Raw genomic sequence first — 17,040 nt, 5'->3', positions numbered from 1 at the left:
AAGTGCTGTCACTTCAGGATCCGGGACACCTTCTGCCAACACATGGCCCGGGGAGGTGTGAGCTAAGAAATCATGTCCTGAATTGATTCCTTATCAGCCATGTTAACAAACCAAAGAAGTGCCACCTATATGGAATGACATACCACTCCACAGTAAATAATCTACAGCAAATGACAAAGGCCAGCCATTTGCTAGCACCCAGAGAATGAATACATAAGGGGTGAATGAAGAGGCGCTTTACAGGGTTTGATTTATCACAATTTTGATGTCAGTGATCTATAAAATGTTTAAGTGGTCAGGATCATATTATTGTATTTAGTTACCTTATTCTCATACTTCAACCCCACACAAAGAAGAAGGGAATAACATATTTTTTAGTGGAGGTATGAATTCTGTTTTATTTTGACAATTTTGTAGTATTGCTTAAGAGTTGTGCTGAAATCAGGAATTTTTTTCTCCCACTTTCAGAAACTAAAAGATTTATCATGGCCAAAAGATAAAGCATGGTTTCACTTGCCATATGATCAAATGCAATGTTTTGCACAATTTGACCTGAGAATACCTGTATGAGAAATCCCAAAGTGTTTGAAAAGAACTCAGATCTCAATGCAGCAGAATTGTTAAAGTTGGCGGTCACTGGATTCTAACCCACTATACCCAAATGTTTTTCAGAATGACACATTTGTGAGCTAGAAGACCAGGTGGTGGTGGTAGGGGGGATAGGGTCAAAGTCCTTCTCTCCCAAATACATCCCAGAATTATATCCACATGTGTCTATATGTAGAAGTGACTCAAATCTTTAACTCCATTCGACATTTCATCCAGGCTCTGGACACTACCTGACATCTCAACTCAGATGCCTGCCATCTCAGACTTGACATGTACAACATTAGACTCACGATTTCCACCCTCCCATCCCCAAATCTGTTCCTCTTCCCATCTCAATAAATAGCCTCATCATCCATCCAGAGCTCATGCCTGGAAGTCATCCTTGACACCCACACCATCCTGGACCAAAGTTGACAAATGATGTCTTCACAACATGTGAAAGCCTCATAATCTACAGTCTGAGAAACCAAAACATAACCTACTAAACTAACCATCCCTGAAATAGATGTTTAATAGGCACATCAGTGTGATTCAGTGCCTGTTATTCTTCTAGAAGATAAATTGGACTTTTTCAATCACTTACTTAAAGTATGTGGGAGTTCACTCAGAAAACAAACTCCAGAAATGGAGGCGGAAGGGAGGGAAGGGGAAGACAAGGCTCATCAGTAAGAATGTGCTCCCTGTATTCATGACAGTTTTCCTGAGAATTTTAGATAGGCCTTGGAGTCAGAGTGAAGACAACACTATAACATCTAACCTTGAAATTTAATTCAACTCTTCAGTTTTGATTCTTTAACAAAACTTTATTTCCAAAAGAAATAACTAATTTCTCAAGGGAAAACTGTTGTCCATCTCTTTCACAAGGTTGTGAGGGTGGGAGATGAAATGGCAATTTGTCGAGAGCGTTCTGAACACTGCAGAATATTATGGACGTGCAAACGTGAAGGGTTTACTCTATTTTGAAAGAAGTCAACAATGCCACATATCATTTGACAGGGAGAACATTCTTTTTCACTCATTGGACTTTCCAGCAAAATCCTTTTCTACCTTCTGAAGCGTTCGCCTCCTGGCATGAAGCGAGGAGCTGTGTCCTCTCACTGGTGAGATTTCCCCGGATGGTAATACTCCTGCTGAGCAGGGCCACTGTGCCCTTTGACACACGGTGCTCTCCAGCCACCCAGTCCTCTGTGAAGTTGTGGGAATATCTAAAAAAAAAAGACAAGAAAAAAAGTTGTAGACAATATTCTGAATCTGATTAGGAAGGAAGAGCAAACCACTAGACTCACTCCATTGTGGGGGGTCTATTTCTTAGAAACTCAAATATAGAAGAGTGAACTATAGACACAAGTATATAAAAATCAAGAACACAGGAACTATACTTACTATTGTACTGACTACCTATTATAATTTGGAAATTCTAGAGTCTTCAGGAGAAACTTACTTAAGAAGTATAAATCTTCAAAACAGTACATGCTTTCTAATTTTCTTGCCAAAATGTCCAGCATTATTTAATTAAACATTTATTATTGAACGACAAAAGCGTGTCCAGACACTAGTTAAGAGCCCCTCCTCTTCCATCTAAATGGACCCAAACTGTCACTCAGTACCTCAAGGGTGATCGCAGATGGAGGTCTGTATGGTGCACGGTGTCCACAATGACAATCTCTTCCATGGGTTTGGCACCTTCAACACCCATTCCACTGATAATGACAACTTCATCCCCGGAGTGCCAGTCCACAGCATCTTCTAGAGCCAGCACTGTGTCCTGAGCATAGGCAGCAGCTCGGAGGTGGGTGACGATGACTTCTGGTAGGGAACCTGAAGCGGTCAGAGGAAAATTCGCCTTTAGATGTTGGAATAGTGAATACAAATGTGGTATTACTCAGCCAAAGAATCCTGTGGACAAGAACCTGGGAAATCAAGTTTTAGGCTCGATGAGCAACAATGCCTTCACTTTTGGGGGTATTTTTTTTAATCTGTCACATCGTAGCAATGAAAGTAATCCAGGATTGCGAGTGGCACGGTGCAAAGGAACTGAAGTCAGACGAAACTCCCAACTGAATCGCAGTATTGCCATATTCTAACCATGTTTCTTTGGGTAATAAACTCAAGAGTGGGCTTCAGTTTCCTCAGTTAGCAGAAGTAGCAAGGACACGCTCAGAGGGTTTTAGGATTCAATAAAGTAATATTTATGAAACATGCAGCTGGATCTTGTCACATAGTAGACCCACAATTTTTGTCTTTTTTCTTCCTTCCCTACATCACTCTGTGTTCTGAGTACGTAATTTTACCACCTCTTTCTTATCCCAAATAAAAACAAATAGCTATTAGAAGTCCATAATGAATTTCTAATCTGAAGACTTCAGTCCACTTTACAAATCATGTTAGATTATAAAATCAGAATTACCTCAGACTGGTTGTCCCAAATCATGGTGTATTAAATGCTCCTTTCAAACGCTAAAACTGGGTGTATTCAACACAGGACTGCTGTGTGAAATTGAAAGGTAGCTCATGTCTCTAGACACTGTGGTCAATGTTCAAAAATCCACAGCCTCCAGCTGGTCCCCCACACCAATATGCTACTTCTTCATGATCAAAGATTCAAGAAGGCCATCAGTCTCTCAATTTACTCTGGCCATTCCCAGTGAGGGTCAAGGCAAAGATTTTTTTCAAGGCATTATCTGACGCAATATTTCAGAAGACACATGGCTAACTCCCCGCCCCTTCTTCCCTCCTCAGTACATTGCCTGCCTCCTTTGCAACAGATCATAATTTACCTTTAGCCCACAGCAACTTGCTGTCCTCCCTTGTTGCACTGGAGTAACATAATAATACTTGAATGTCTAACTACAGAGGTGGCCAACAATAAATCATTTGCAAAGTATTTTAAACTTCTCTATTTATTTGTTGGTGTGTATATGGGCGCTTATACCAATAATGTTGTTCTAGGCTTAGAAAGGTCTCTGGGTTAATGATATAATTTCTAAAGTTTGCTTGGGCAATAATTTTATCTTAAAAAAACACTTATGGAGTTCAAAATTTCTAATTATAGGGCAGGTAAAAATTAAGACATAAATCATCCGATAAGAAAATAATTTAAATTTTATTCTTTGTTTGTTTTAACCTTTGGGAACAAGAAGATGAAATAGTTTATTTATATGTATATGCAAATATGTATATGTGCGTTTCTGTCATTGCTTCTTCAATGCCTGCACAGAAAAATCTCTAAAGAGCATAGAAAATGTTTATCAAAGGCAAAATGCCATTAAAATCTGTGATCAATTGTTCACAACATTCAGTATGCAACAAACACCTACTACGCACCTACTGATTATAAGCCACTCATGGCAGAACCAAGGGGGGGACAACAAAGACATTTCTCAACTACTCATTCTTAATTGAATGAATGAAAAACAATCAGAGAAATTTGAAGTACATTTTTAGTTATCAACATATCTTCATGTCCTTTCAAATGTTGATAGAATCTCTAGAAAGTAGTAAAATAATCTCATAATTTATTTACTCTAATTGCAAAAATATGACTAACACATCAAGCCTGTATGTTTTATGGGTGTCAGCCTTGTATTTCTAGTTATGTAGTAAATATTCACATTTAGATGAGTTATCATCATCTTAGATTCAAGAATGTCAAAATAATTATAATAACCAGCTGAGTCACATTCTCTGCATCTCGCTTTTACTCTTCTGGCTATTCTGCATTGTTTGCTTGTTTTGACTTTGCTAAGGTATTTCAACTACGTCCCTTCTTTGTCTCTTAACAGGAAATATCTGTTTACAGTACTCAGTAACAAAGTGCCAAATTCCCTTCCTGACTTTTAACACCCTCCATAATTTGACCCTACTTTATGGTCTCTAACTCCTTAACACACTCGCCATTCCAGGAAGCCCAGTCTCTTTATCTTTTCTCATTTAAGAGGGTCATTCTTACCTCCATCCCTGTGCTCCTTCTGTCCCTTCCACCTGTGTGCCCAGCTCTCCTGACGTCACCTATTCCTCCAAAACGCAGCTTGAGCCGCGTTGGATTTTGGGCAGCTCTTCAGCCCCTGCCGATGTCCACCTCCTCCTGTAGACACTGTAGAGCTGTGGAGTCTCACTTATACAAAAGGTCTCTGTACATCTGAGATTTAGGCATGATCAAGCATGTCTGACTAGTTTATGGGCCATTTGGGAGAGTTGTTCCAACACAGGTGAAGATGCTTACAAGGAGCAGTTGAGAAAAAAAGAGAGAGAAGGAGCACGGGACCTGGCTCAGGGATGGGTTCTCTCTCCTGACTGCAAGGGCCACTGAACCTAAAAAAGAACCTGAAGGAACTCTCCAGATGGATACCACACCCAATGCTCCTTTGTTGGGATTCTCTCATCAACTCACTCGCCTCATTCTTCAGAATGATGTTGAACTTGATTCCTCAGAAAAGTCTCTGAGACTTCCTAACTATGTTAAATCCTTCCATCACGATGTTCCTCTCTCTTTTCCAGCACTTGACACACTGCAATTTGACCTTTATTATTCTGTTTGTCCCCCCTGTTAAACATGACAGGAAGAGTTATACCTATATTTGCTAACCATGATAGCACCAATGCCTATCACAGTATCTATCATATAATAGTTGTTCAACAAGTATGTATTGGCCCTGGTTGGTTGGCTCAGTGGTAGAGTGTTGACCTGGTGTGTGGATGTCCCAGATTCGATTCTGGTCAGGGCACACAGAAGTGATCATCTGCTTCTTCACCCATCCTCCTCTCTTTTTTATCTTTGTCTTTCTCTACCTCTCCCACAGCCATGGTTCAGTTGGAGCAAGTTGGCCCCAGGTCCTGAGGATGGCTCCATGGCTTCACCTCAGGTGATAAAATACAGTGTATCCTGGTTGCTGAGCAATGAAGCAATGGCCCCAGATGGGTGGAGATTCGCCAGGTAGGGGGCTTGCTGGATGGATCCCAGTCAGAGCGCATATGGGAGCCTGTCTCTCTGCCTCCCCACTTCTCAGTTAAGAAAAAAATATAAATAAATAAATAAATAAATAAATAAATAAATAAATAAATAAATACTGAATGAGGAAAATCATGACCAAGTAATTGAGAAACAGCCTCTCCAAAGTTTTGGTGTCCGGGTGATTAGATAGGACCCTGAGTGGCAGAGAGAGGAAGTCACCATGTTACATCGTGGGACACAGCACACTCCTACACCCAAGGATCAGACCACCTGAGCAGCAACACAAGCCTACACCCTTAGCACCCATGTGTTCAGTACTCTCATAGCAGGTGTGCACAGCAGGGGCTGGGATGAGACAGCCCTCAACCCCTTCCTAAGTGGAGGACAATGACCAAGAAAGCCAAGAAAAGTGCACAAAAGATGCCACATGGTAACTGTGACAGACAGACTAGTTGATGAACGTACATGAAATATATATATCAGGAGAATACCTATAACAAGCAGGCAGAAATATTGAAAAAGACGGAAGTTTCTGTGAAAGTTGGGGGAGGCAGGCAGTAAAATTTTTGGGACCACCACTGAAATATCCACAGGCTGAGCAAGCATAAAGAGGCCTGGAAGATTAAAGTTATGTAACCATAGCACCATATATTTCAGCATTGTTATTCTTTTTTTTTTTTTTTGAGAGAGAGAAAGAGGGAGGGAGGGAGGGAGGAAAGAGATAAAAAGCATCAACTCATAGTTGCTTCACTTTTGTTGTTTATTGACTGTTTCTCATATGTGCCTTGACTGGGGGGCTCAAGCTGGACCAGTGACCCCTTGCTCAATCCAGCACCCTTTGGACTCAAGCCAGGAAGCCCACACTCCAGCCAAAAACTTCCGGGTTTTGAAATGGGGACTTCCGCATCCTGGGTGAATGCTCTACCCACTGTGCCATCACTGGTCAGGCAGTACTAAGCTAATCTATAATTATTACAGTTCATGTATCTTAACCCCTCACATGGACAGTTAGCACCTTGAATATAGGGCCACTGCTTTATGATTTTTTAAAATATATATCACAGTTCCTAACATGGTCCTGGGCTTGTGATTAATATACAATTTATAGAGATTTAAACTAACTATTTTGAATATTATTTTCTGGACATTTATTTGCAAACCTCCATCAGATATATACTCTAATGAGTATATAATATCTAATCTGTCAAAACCACCACAAGAAAACAAAACATGTATTAAGAACTTAGAATGAACCAACTTGTGCTAAGTAGTTTTATTGTAAAGTAAGAATTGTTTCTGTTTTTTATTTTTCTTTTAACAGATCATACAGATTAGGAAGTTAAGATGCTTCAAGGAGGCCTGACCTGTGGTGGCGCAGTGGATAAAGCGTCGACCTGGAAATGCTGAGGTCATTGGTTCAAAACCCTGGGCTTGCCTGGTCAAGGCACATATGGGAGTTGATGCTTCCAGCTTCTCCCCCTTCTCTCTCTCTCTCTGTCTCTCTCCTCTCTCGCCCTCTCTATCTCTCTCTCTCCCTCTCTCTGTCCTCTCTAAAAATGAATAAATAAATAAATAAAAATTAAAAAAAAAAAGATGCTTCAAGGACAAGATTACACAGCAATGAGATGTCAGCACCAAGTTCTGAAACCGACTCTTCTGAATCAAGAACTAAAGAACTGAACACAGAGTGGAATTCCTGGCCTCTGGGGATATCTATATGGAAATTAACTGTATGCAATCATCTGTGCTAGTCAAAAAATTATATTCCTTACTTCCTAAATGTTATTTAAATGCCACAGAAGGTGGACTGACTGCTTCTCTGATGAAGTGGACATTGTACACATTTCACCATGAGTCACCTCACTTCACAGAACTCTTAAGAAACCCAGGTTGGGTGGCAGCTTTTCTTTCCCTACCACAAATCAAAAAACATAAAAATACATTTGAAAAGGCTCAATAATTTATAAATATACTTAAATGAAAAATGGTTATGCTCTTAACTTGTAATTTAGTATAATGTTTAATCACTCTGGGTTTTCAACATTGACCTGTTAACCAACAAACTATTCATTTACTCCCACTAATGACTTCTACTCATAATTGTATTTCCTACAAATTATTGTTCAAGCATTTCAATGCCACTCAGCCATAATTACACAGTCCCAGAGAACCATCTCACCAAATGGGCATGAAGAGAAAGAAAATAGTCTTTCTGTGTTAACGCAGTTTAAAACAACTAATTGTCTTGTGTTTATTTTGTAGGACCTCAATCTTCATTCCAAGGGAGTAACTGCCAAATCATTTAGGAAAGAGAATCATTTCATTAAAATAATGTTTGTATCAGAATAGAAATATCAAGGAGTTCACAAAAACTAGAGATATTTTTCTCAAATATATGCAAATTATTTCCCTCTAATTTTCATATGCAGCTTCAACATTACCCAAAATAAAACAGTGAATGCTATTTTTTCTTCTGTGTAGATTAATATCTGTCAAGAACTGGGAAGAAAGGCATAAAGGGAACAGAGTCCCTATCCTCCAGGTGCATGACCAGTACAAGAAATAGACAAATGTCACAATGTATCATGCTAAGTGTTAAGACAGAAGGACACCCAGGTTCTGCTGGCACATAGACATAGAACATCTCACTCATGTCAAAAAATATGGGGGAAGAGGATGATATTAAGAAGAGATGAGCCTGACCAGGCAGTAGCGCAGTGGATAGAGTGTCGGACTGGGATGCCGAGGACCCAGGTTCGAGACCCCAAGGTCGCCAACCTGAGCATGGGCTCATCTGGTTTGAGCAAAGCTCACCAGCTTGGACCCAAGGTTGCTGACTTGAGCAAGGGGTTACTTGGTCTGCTGTAGCCCCATGGTCAAGGCACATATGAGAAAGCAATCAATGAACAACTAAGGTGCCACAACAAAAAACTGATGATTGATGCTTCTCATTCTCTCCGTTCCTGTCCATCTGTCCCTATCTATCCCTCTCTCTGACTCTCTGTCTCTGAAAAAAAAAAAAAAAGAGAGAGATGATAACTGAATGGAGACTTGAAGTATAATCCATAGTGGACCAGGTGACAAAGTCAGCAGAGCACTCTAGGCAAAAGCAATAGCAAATATTATACAATGTTGTGGGACAATGTGACACATTCAGATAACTGCCGTGTATGTGGCATGACCTGATGGCAAACCTGCAGAGGGGAGGGGGGCTGACAAGAGACAGCAAAGGTGCACCTGGAAAGGTGAGCAGGGCCCACTCAAGAGGGCCTCACCGGCTCTCCCAAAGAACGTAAAAAAATGTATTCCAAATAGTTACATGATCAAGTTTATGTTCTTAAAGACCACTCTGGATGTTGTATGAAGAACAGATTGCAGGAAAGTAGGTAAAAGTAAGAACATTAAGCAGAAGGCTACTGTAGAAGGCTCACACAGTGGGAAGTTTAACAAGGGTGGATCTGTAGAGAAGGGTAAAAAATTGAGATTTCTTTTGGATAATCGAGGACTGGGAGATTAAATCGAAAGATAAGAAAGAACATCTTGGGGACGCCTCACAGGCTCATAGCTGAGGTAAGATGGAGGATAAACAGAAATACTTGGGGAAGAAAACAATAAATCCATTCAATAAATATACATTGAGCACCTACTGTGTGCCATGTGCCATTTGCTGATCTAGGTATGTATCAGGAATACTGTAGTGAACAAATTAGTAAAAATAAAATTGCTGCCTCAATGTAGTTTATATTTTAGTGGCATTTAGCTTTAGACATAGTTAGCTTTAGATGACAATTTTAAACAGGTTACATATTAGCTATAAAAAGTAATATCCAAGTGAGAAGATGAGTCTAGAGCTCAGAAGAGAGGTCCAAGGCTAAATGTATAAAGAAATCTGCACACAGAGGTGACCCCATGGGAATGGGTGGGATTACTTGTGAGAAAGTATATAGTCATTCATGAGGAGTCTCTGAGACCATGCCCATGGGAACATGGTCATTTGAAGATTGGGAAGATGAGAAAAAAGCTAAGAACAGTAGAAAGAAGAAAACAAAAAGATAAATATATACACGTAACTATAATTTGAAAAGAGAATGCAGGCCCTGGCCGGTTGGCTCAGCGGTAGAGCGTTGGCCTGGCGTGCGGAGGACTCGGGTTCGATTCCCGGCCAGGGCACACAGGAGAAGCGCCCATTTGCTTCTCCACCCCTCCACCGCGCTTTCCTCTCTGTCTCTCTCTTCCCCTCCCGCAGCCGAGGCTCCGTTGGAGCAAGGATGGCCCGGGCGCTGGGGATGGCTCTGTGGCCTCTGCCCCAGGCGCTAGAGTGGCTCTGGTTGCAACATGGCGACGCCCAGGATGGGCAGAGCATCACCCCCTGGTGGGCAGAGCGTCGCCCTATGGTGGGCGTGCCGGGTGGATCCCGGTCAGGCACATGCGGGAGTCTGTCTGACTGTCTCTTCCCGTTTCCAGCTTCAGAAAAATGAAAAAAAAAAGAAAAGAGAATGCAGTAGAAAGACAATCTTATCCCTCCATGCAACCACTTGGGGACTCATTTCTCCCCACCCCTTTAGTATTTTTTGTCATTGTTAGGTCTGGGCACCCTGCCCACCATCTCTTGTACCTGAGTCCCATTCCTCACCACTCATTTCATCCCTTTGTCAATAGAAGGTAAGGTGCACAGTAGCAGAATATGACCTTTGAGGGGAAAGAGATGGAGAGAAGTCCTGCCCTTCCATGATTTTTCATTCCCCTCTTCCTTCCACCGGCATGTGGCCCAGATCCTGTGGTCATACACTATTTCTAACAGTAGGAGGTGATAAATAACCAGAGGTTTTAGAGAAGGGTTGATCACTACTGATTACTTCACTTGCATCTAAGCTGACTTTCGCTGCTCCCAGAGCCCACGACTAGGCCACAAAAGTCACCCACAGGGCAGAGGTACTGAGAACACCCTCTATTGGTAGTACTCAATAAAAAATACATTGAGATAGTAGAAATCAAATGGAGAGAGGTGTGCCCCTGGAATCCCATCCTGGAAATGGACCTGCTTCCCATACAATTAGTCTGATACTCAGTGGTCAGCAGCTCCACCCCCACCAGCATTATACAGCAAGGAGATTTAGGTGAAATAGACTTTTGAGGGCTCACTTAGTTCCTTCACCACAAGGGTTTATCAGAATTTTTTTGAGAAAAACATATTCTGAGTTCCAAACAACTCTTTGAACCCAAACCATTTGTGAAATGGAGGCAATCCAATCACTGTACTTCAGAAGAGAAGACTGTGACATTCGCATTAATATAAGACTATCTGGCAGATTGAAGAGATAGAACGGGGGCATTTTTCACAAACCATTTCCCTCTGCCCTTGAGAACCACCTGCTGTGAAAGCTCCCTTGGATGAAAGAAAACCTGGCAGGGCACCACGCGTGAGCTCAACTCTGTGTGTGCCGTGAGCCTCTGCATCATTACTGGTTGGTCTCTGGTGGTTCCGACTGAGCAGGGAACATATGTCTGCAGGAAGGCGGAGGCGCAGCAGAGCAATCTGGGTGTGTGTGGCTCAGCGAGCTGTGTCCACAGCTGAGCAGCAAACATCTCTACACTGTGATGAAAAGAAGCTGGACACACTGTCTGCTCCCGATGCTGAGAAGCAGCTTAGCATTCTTTTGGCATAAAGGTTTAGACCAAGGCTCACCAAGGCCATTTGGATGGTGCAATGAGCCATACTTTGATTGAAGGCCTTTTCTAGAGGTATAAAAGAAAAGCTAACTTTTGTTTTGACCTCTGAGCTTTATTGTTGCTACTGTGATTAAAAGTAAATGACCAAGAAGATTCAAAATACCCAGGAAATACATAGTACATTGCAAGATAAGCAAACATCTGAAACACAGGACCTAGTTCCTCTGAAGATTTCTGGCCAATTCAACAAATGCCATTTTTAGACCTTACAGAATTATAGTGGAAAGTTCTTTGCTTAGAAGGGCAAAATCCACTTGGTCAGAGCTAAAGTCTTCTGTAGAATGCCCTTAATTCCCACTTCTGTTCATTGTCCAAAAATTATATATGTATAAATTCAGATATATATATATTTCCGACCAGGTAATCATTTTGATAATTGATGTCTTGGAGTGGACGTGACAGGAGAAAAGGGGCTAATATTTAATAACATATTTAATAACATAATTTCTTTTTAGAAAAGCAAAAACGTATAATATTTAAAATAAAAAATGTAGTCAAGCAAAAAAAAAGGCAATAAAAGCATCTACAATCTTAATGTAACAAATTAAGACAAGGTGGGACAAAATGGGTTTATAGTTGTTCATATGGAAAATAAAACAATAATTAATAAATAATACAAGAATTAACCCTGTGTTTCATGTACTCACAACTGTACATCTACTTTTACCCCATCCAGTGTATGTCTTTCTTATCCTTTCTCTATGTTCATATATTGGCAAAAATTTATATGTAAACAAAAATGCTATAATTCTGAATATAGCATTTTTATAACTTCTCTTTTCTTACTATAGTAGAAACATCCTTCAGTTGTATTACATATTATTTAAAATCATGATGGTATCACAATATCCCATTTAAAATGTATATTTTATATATTAGTGCTTTACTTATTCATATTCAGTTTCTTCTATTATTTTGTTCTTGTAAACAATGCAAATGTGAACATACTTGAGCATAATTTGTGTATATACTCATGATCACCTCCTTAGAATAAAATGTGGCATTACTATATCAGGGTATATACCTAATGTTAAGAGTTTTGATTTAATTACCAAATTTTCTCACAGAAAGAGTGAACATACTTCTACACTCACTAGCAGCAGCTCCCCAGACTTTCTACTATGTTTCGTGTTTTGGACAAATGGATTGTTAAGAAAAAATATCACTTCTGTTTTCATTTGCATTTCTTTAATTCTTAATTAGGAGAAGCTAAGAGAAAACTCATGAAAACAAAAAGTAACCTCTTACTGTTAGACTACTCCCAAACCCTGTCCACATGCATTCAGATGGACTGGCCATTTGCATTAGTTATACTGATAGGTATATGTACATCCTCTGCCAGATTTTCAATTTGTCCCAAAAAGCTCTTTGTTTATAAAACACATTTATCTATATCTGTATCAAATAAAAATTTAGTGTATGAGAACAGTTACATTTAAAATTCCCAGGGATATGTTGCTGTATCAGTTTTCTATTGTTGCTATAATAAATTATCGTGAAAATATTGTCTTAACTCAAGCATATTATAGTTCTAGAGGTTAGAATTCTGACATTGGTCTCACTGAGAAAAAGTCGAGGTATCTGCAGGCTGCTTTCTTCTGAAGGCTCCAAGAAGATGATTCGTTTCCCTGTCTTTGTCATCTTCTAGGGGTGCTTGGGATCCTTGGCTTGGGGCTGGTGGGCCTTCTCCATCTTCAAAGTGCATCCCTCCTTCCCTTCCTTCCTTCATCACATCACCTTCTCCCCTCACGGGCTCCTCCTATGGTCTTCTGATAAGGACCAATGTGATTACATTCAGTCCACCTGGGTAATCCAGGAGACTCCCCAATACAAGACCTTTACTTTAATTGCAACTACCAAGTTCCTGTTGCAAACTAAGGTAAATTTTATGGGCTCCAGGAATTGGGACATGAGCATATTTGGGGGCTATTTTTCAGACTATTACAATTTATTGTTGCATAAGTAGTGTTGAGAAGATTGACTAGCCATCTTAAAAAAAAATTAACTTATATAATATATCAAAATAAATCTTAGATGGATTAAAGTAGGGGTTGGCAAACTTTTTATGTAAAGAGCTGGAGAGGAAATAGTTTTGAGTTAGGGGCCATGGCAGCAGGGAGTCGCCACAAGTAACACCCTGGATAATACCATAGAGACTGCCTAAACAAATGACCATGGCTGTGCTTCAACAATACCTGTATTTTATTTCTAAAAATGGGCAATGGGCCAGATCTGACCCTTGGGCCATAGTTTGTTGACTGGATTAAAGATATTAATGTGAACTTTTAAAAAAGAGAAAGGGAGAAAAAATAAAAGTACCAGAAAACAAATAGGCAAATTTTTATATTGTTATTTGCCATCAAAGAGATCAGAAAATGCCATAAAAATCTGAAAGACCAAGAGCAAACTGGGAAAGAAATAGGTTCTTTGTGCCCTATTAAGAATGTTATCAAGGGGCCCATGAAGACTAAAGCCCCACTCGGGATCCCAAAGTAACCTGAAGAAATTAAAATTAAGAAGACTTCCAGAAACTTGAAAGGAGTACCTTCTCTTTGTCTTTCTGCCACTTGTAAAGATGAACTATGTACACGCAAAATAGAAACAAGACTGCATGCTTTCTAAACCTGTGAAGCAGATGGAATAAATATATATAAGTTACCTCCCCTTTTGAGCTCCAGTCTTAACATCTACAAGATGAAAGTAACAATCCTAGCCTTTCTTCACAGACTTCTTGTGGGTTAAATGAGAGAAAAGTATGGGAAGCAGCTTTGAAAATTATAAAGCACCAGGATGTAGGTAAAATCCAATTTTAACAAATACTGACTATAATACCCAATTCAATGATACTCTTTCTCTATGATCAAGCTGAAAGAAATACGATTAATAGTTTTGCTTTGATGATACATATGGAAGAATTCATTTTGAAAGAAAAATGACAGGTTTCTGCTCATGTTCCAGTCCATTTATTTAACAAAGTTGAATTTCTTTTCGTACTCAAAAGAGTTTTTAGAAAATGTAAAATCTAGACTTTATTAACCATTTATTAAACCAAAAGAAAGGTACTGAGACCCAAAGCATCACAGGAGATACAGGTAGAGACCTACCTCAGACAGGACATTATAATATTAGAAATTTTAAACTTTATCCTAGAAACAATGGGAAGCCACTGAAAACTTTGAGCAGTGGCAGCATCATCAAACAAATGTTTTTTTCAAAGATCACGTTGGCAACCAGGCAAAGAATGAATTGGAGAGGAATAAAAATGGCAACAACAAAAGATAACTACAAAGCTTAAACAACAAGTCAGGCAACAGTTGATGATATCAAGAACGAAGGTGATACTAATGGAGGTGGAGAGAAGTAAATGAGTTACCCAAGAATTAAAATCAAGACTTAGTGATGGACACCACCCAAGGAACAATGGAGGATATCAAAAATGATAACCAAGTTTCTGGCTGAAATACACTGGAAAATAAAACACACCATTCCATCTTTAGAATAATACTGAAGCAGCTTCATCAATCAAAATTGTCCACATAGAATAATAAAATGACAATAACTAACACTTACTGAGTGGTTGTTCCACACCTGTCATTGTGTTAAGAGCTTTACATGTTTTATTTTATTTAAACCATATTACAACTCCATAAAAAATGTTTTTGAATCAGCCCCATTTTATAGATATGGAAACTGAAATACTGAAGAGTTGACTTTTTCAAGGTCCACCAGCTAGTTAGCAGTAGAAATGGTATTTGAACCCAAGCAGCCTATTTCCTCTAAGACTCACAAGAGGGAGATGAGTGAGTGAATGCTCCATGACTAAGCAAGGTCAAACTCATCTGGAGAAGATGCAGAATGTGAGCCCAAGATCTTCCTGTCCTAGGAGAGTGAACTATAGAAATCTTGAGAGGAAGAGAAGGATCTTGGAGCTAGTTATTACCCCTTGGGAAGCTTTGTGTCAAGATAAGAGATTTGATATCCTCACAGATTATGTGCCCAAGATGTCATAGAGTGAGCTGTAGAAAATGGGGTCCATTTTAATGACTGTGATGGTTAATGTTATGTGTCAATTTCACTAGGCTACAGGTGCCCAGACATTGGCCAAACATTATATTCTCGGCATGTCTATGAAGGTGGTTCTGGTTGAGATTAACATTTGAATTCACAGAATGAATAACATTGATTGCCCTTTTTAGAGTGGGCTGGCCTCATGCCATCCACTGAAGACCTGAACAGCACAAAAAGCTGAGTCTGAGGGAGCTCCTGCTTAAGCCACTTCCCTGGTCACAGTAGCAATTTCAGTGATGAGATTTATTACCCAAACAGGGCCAAGGTTAATCCTGAGGCTTTTGCTCAAGCTTTTCATTTAATTATTGACACAACAAATATTTCTTAAAAGTTTACTAAGAGTGTAGGCACTGTTGTAGGAAATGGGGACATTGTAAATGAAAAACAAGAAAATTTCTGCCCTCATGATGTTTACCTTCTACTGGAGGAGACACTAGAATATGTACAATAACTAAGATAAATACACTGTAGGTAATATGTTATCGTTAAAGGATAAGGGAATAAAATGGAAGCAGGATATGAAATGTTAATGGAAGCGATGTTGAAATTTGCTCAAACAGCCATTAGAAGAGTCACCCTTTCACCTGGAGCTGCAGGGACCCACTTCTGCCTCCATGAGGAAAGAGCTTGATTAAAAACAAAGTCCCATCAGGGGAGAACAGAACCAAGCGTTGCAGAGAAATGAAGTCCTAATGACTTCATCAGAACACCTGCACTCTGTTGTGCTTCAAGTTTTTTCAGTTATATGAGGCCACAAATGTCCTCATTTTTTGTTTCAATTGGGTTTTCTGTCACTTGCAACCAAAAGACACCTGATGAATGACAATGCTTTCAGGTATATATAGAAATGTAAAGTATCTTACAATGGGTTTCTAAGTGGAGTTCATGCTGAACTTGGATTACTGAATAGCTAGAACTCATTTCTAATGAGCAGAATACATTTACGTGTAAACACCTAAAAGCCTAAACACCTTAAAAACAGCAGGTTCACTTTAATGTGTTTAAATGTGAAAGTGTGGATTAGACTCTTAATTTCAGAAACCCTTTTTTATAGATTGTTCCCAGGTCACTTTTCTCCAGATTAAGCAATTACAAATTCTGTTATCTCACTTAACCATCAACAAGATTTCATCAGATATGTTTCTGCTATTGTGCACAGAATAGTTGTGCTTTAGAATTTTTTGAAACATTATTAGAAAGAACGGAGAAAATTTCCACCTTATTTTTTGTTGATAGTGTCATTAGGTTTGGGGGACATGTAGTTAAGAACTAATTCTCATCTGCTCTGAACTGAGAACTATAAATCCAGCCATTGGCCCTCCTGCCATGCTGAGGGTTCCAAGTATACTAGATGCATGCTCATTAGTGCTAACTTGACTCATAATGATGACCTGCCACAATATACCAGCTGAATAGAAACCAAGCACTGTACTGAAGAGTGTTTGAACTTAAGGTCAGAGAAAGCAATGAATAGATTTTTAAATTTCTTTATCATTCTTCCTCTATTCCTCCCCTTAATTTGATCTTACTTTCTTCTGACCTCTCTATCAACATGAAAAAAAAATACAGCAAAATACACACAAACAAAAAAGTCAATAACTGCTTTCCCTTTTGTATGGCCAGTAGTCCCCGCCGTCACAGCCACGCACATGCGGGTTCTCATGGGATTCGGTCAGACGGCA

General features: G+C 39.6%; 1 protein-coding gene across 7 annotated transcripts in view; it reads right to left on the bottom strand.

The window, feature by feature from the left end:
- Nucleotides 1-17,040, bottom strand: part of PKHD1 (PKHD1 ciliary IPT domain containing fibrocystin/polyductin) — a 482,558-nt gene that overhangs the window by 286,127 nt on the left and 179,391 nt on the right. For all 7 annotated transcript variants that reach the window (XR_010748128.1, XM_066359212.1, XM_066359215.1 and 4 more), the window contains 2 exons: nt 2,217-2,427; nt 1,657-1,814 (listed from right to left, as the gene is read on the bottom strand). Coding sequence is in view for 6 of the 7 variants with exons in the window: in XM_066359212.1 (XP_066215309.1) it covers nt 1,657-1,814; nt 2,217-2,427 (369 nt within the window). In the remaining variant the exon portion in view is untranslated. The remainder of the gene's footprint in view (nt 1-1,656; nt 1,815-2,216; nt 2,428-17,040) is intronic.

Source organism: Saccopteryx leptura, chromosome 1, assembly GCF_036850995.1.
Source record: "Saccopteryx leptura isolate mSacLep1 chromosome 1, mSacLep1_pri_phased_curated, whole genome shotgun sequence".
In the NCBI taxonomy this organism is placed as follows: Eukaryota; Metazoa; Chordata; class Mammalia; order Chiroptera; family Emballonuridae; genus Saccopteryx; species Saccopteryx leptura.
This window is presented reverse-complemented; position numbering and strand designations above follow the sequence as displayed.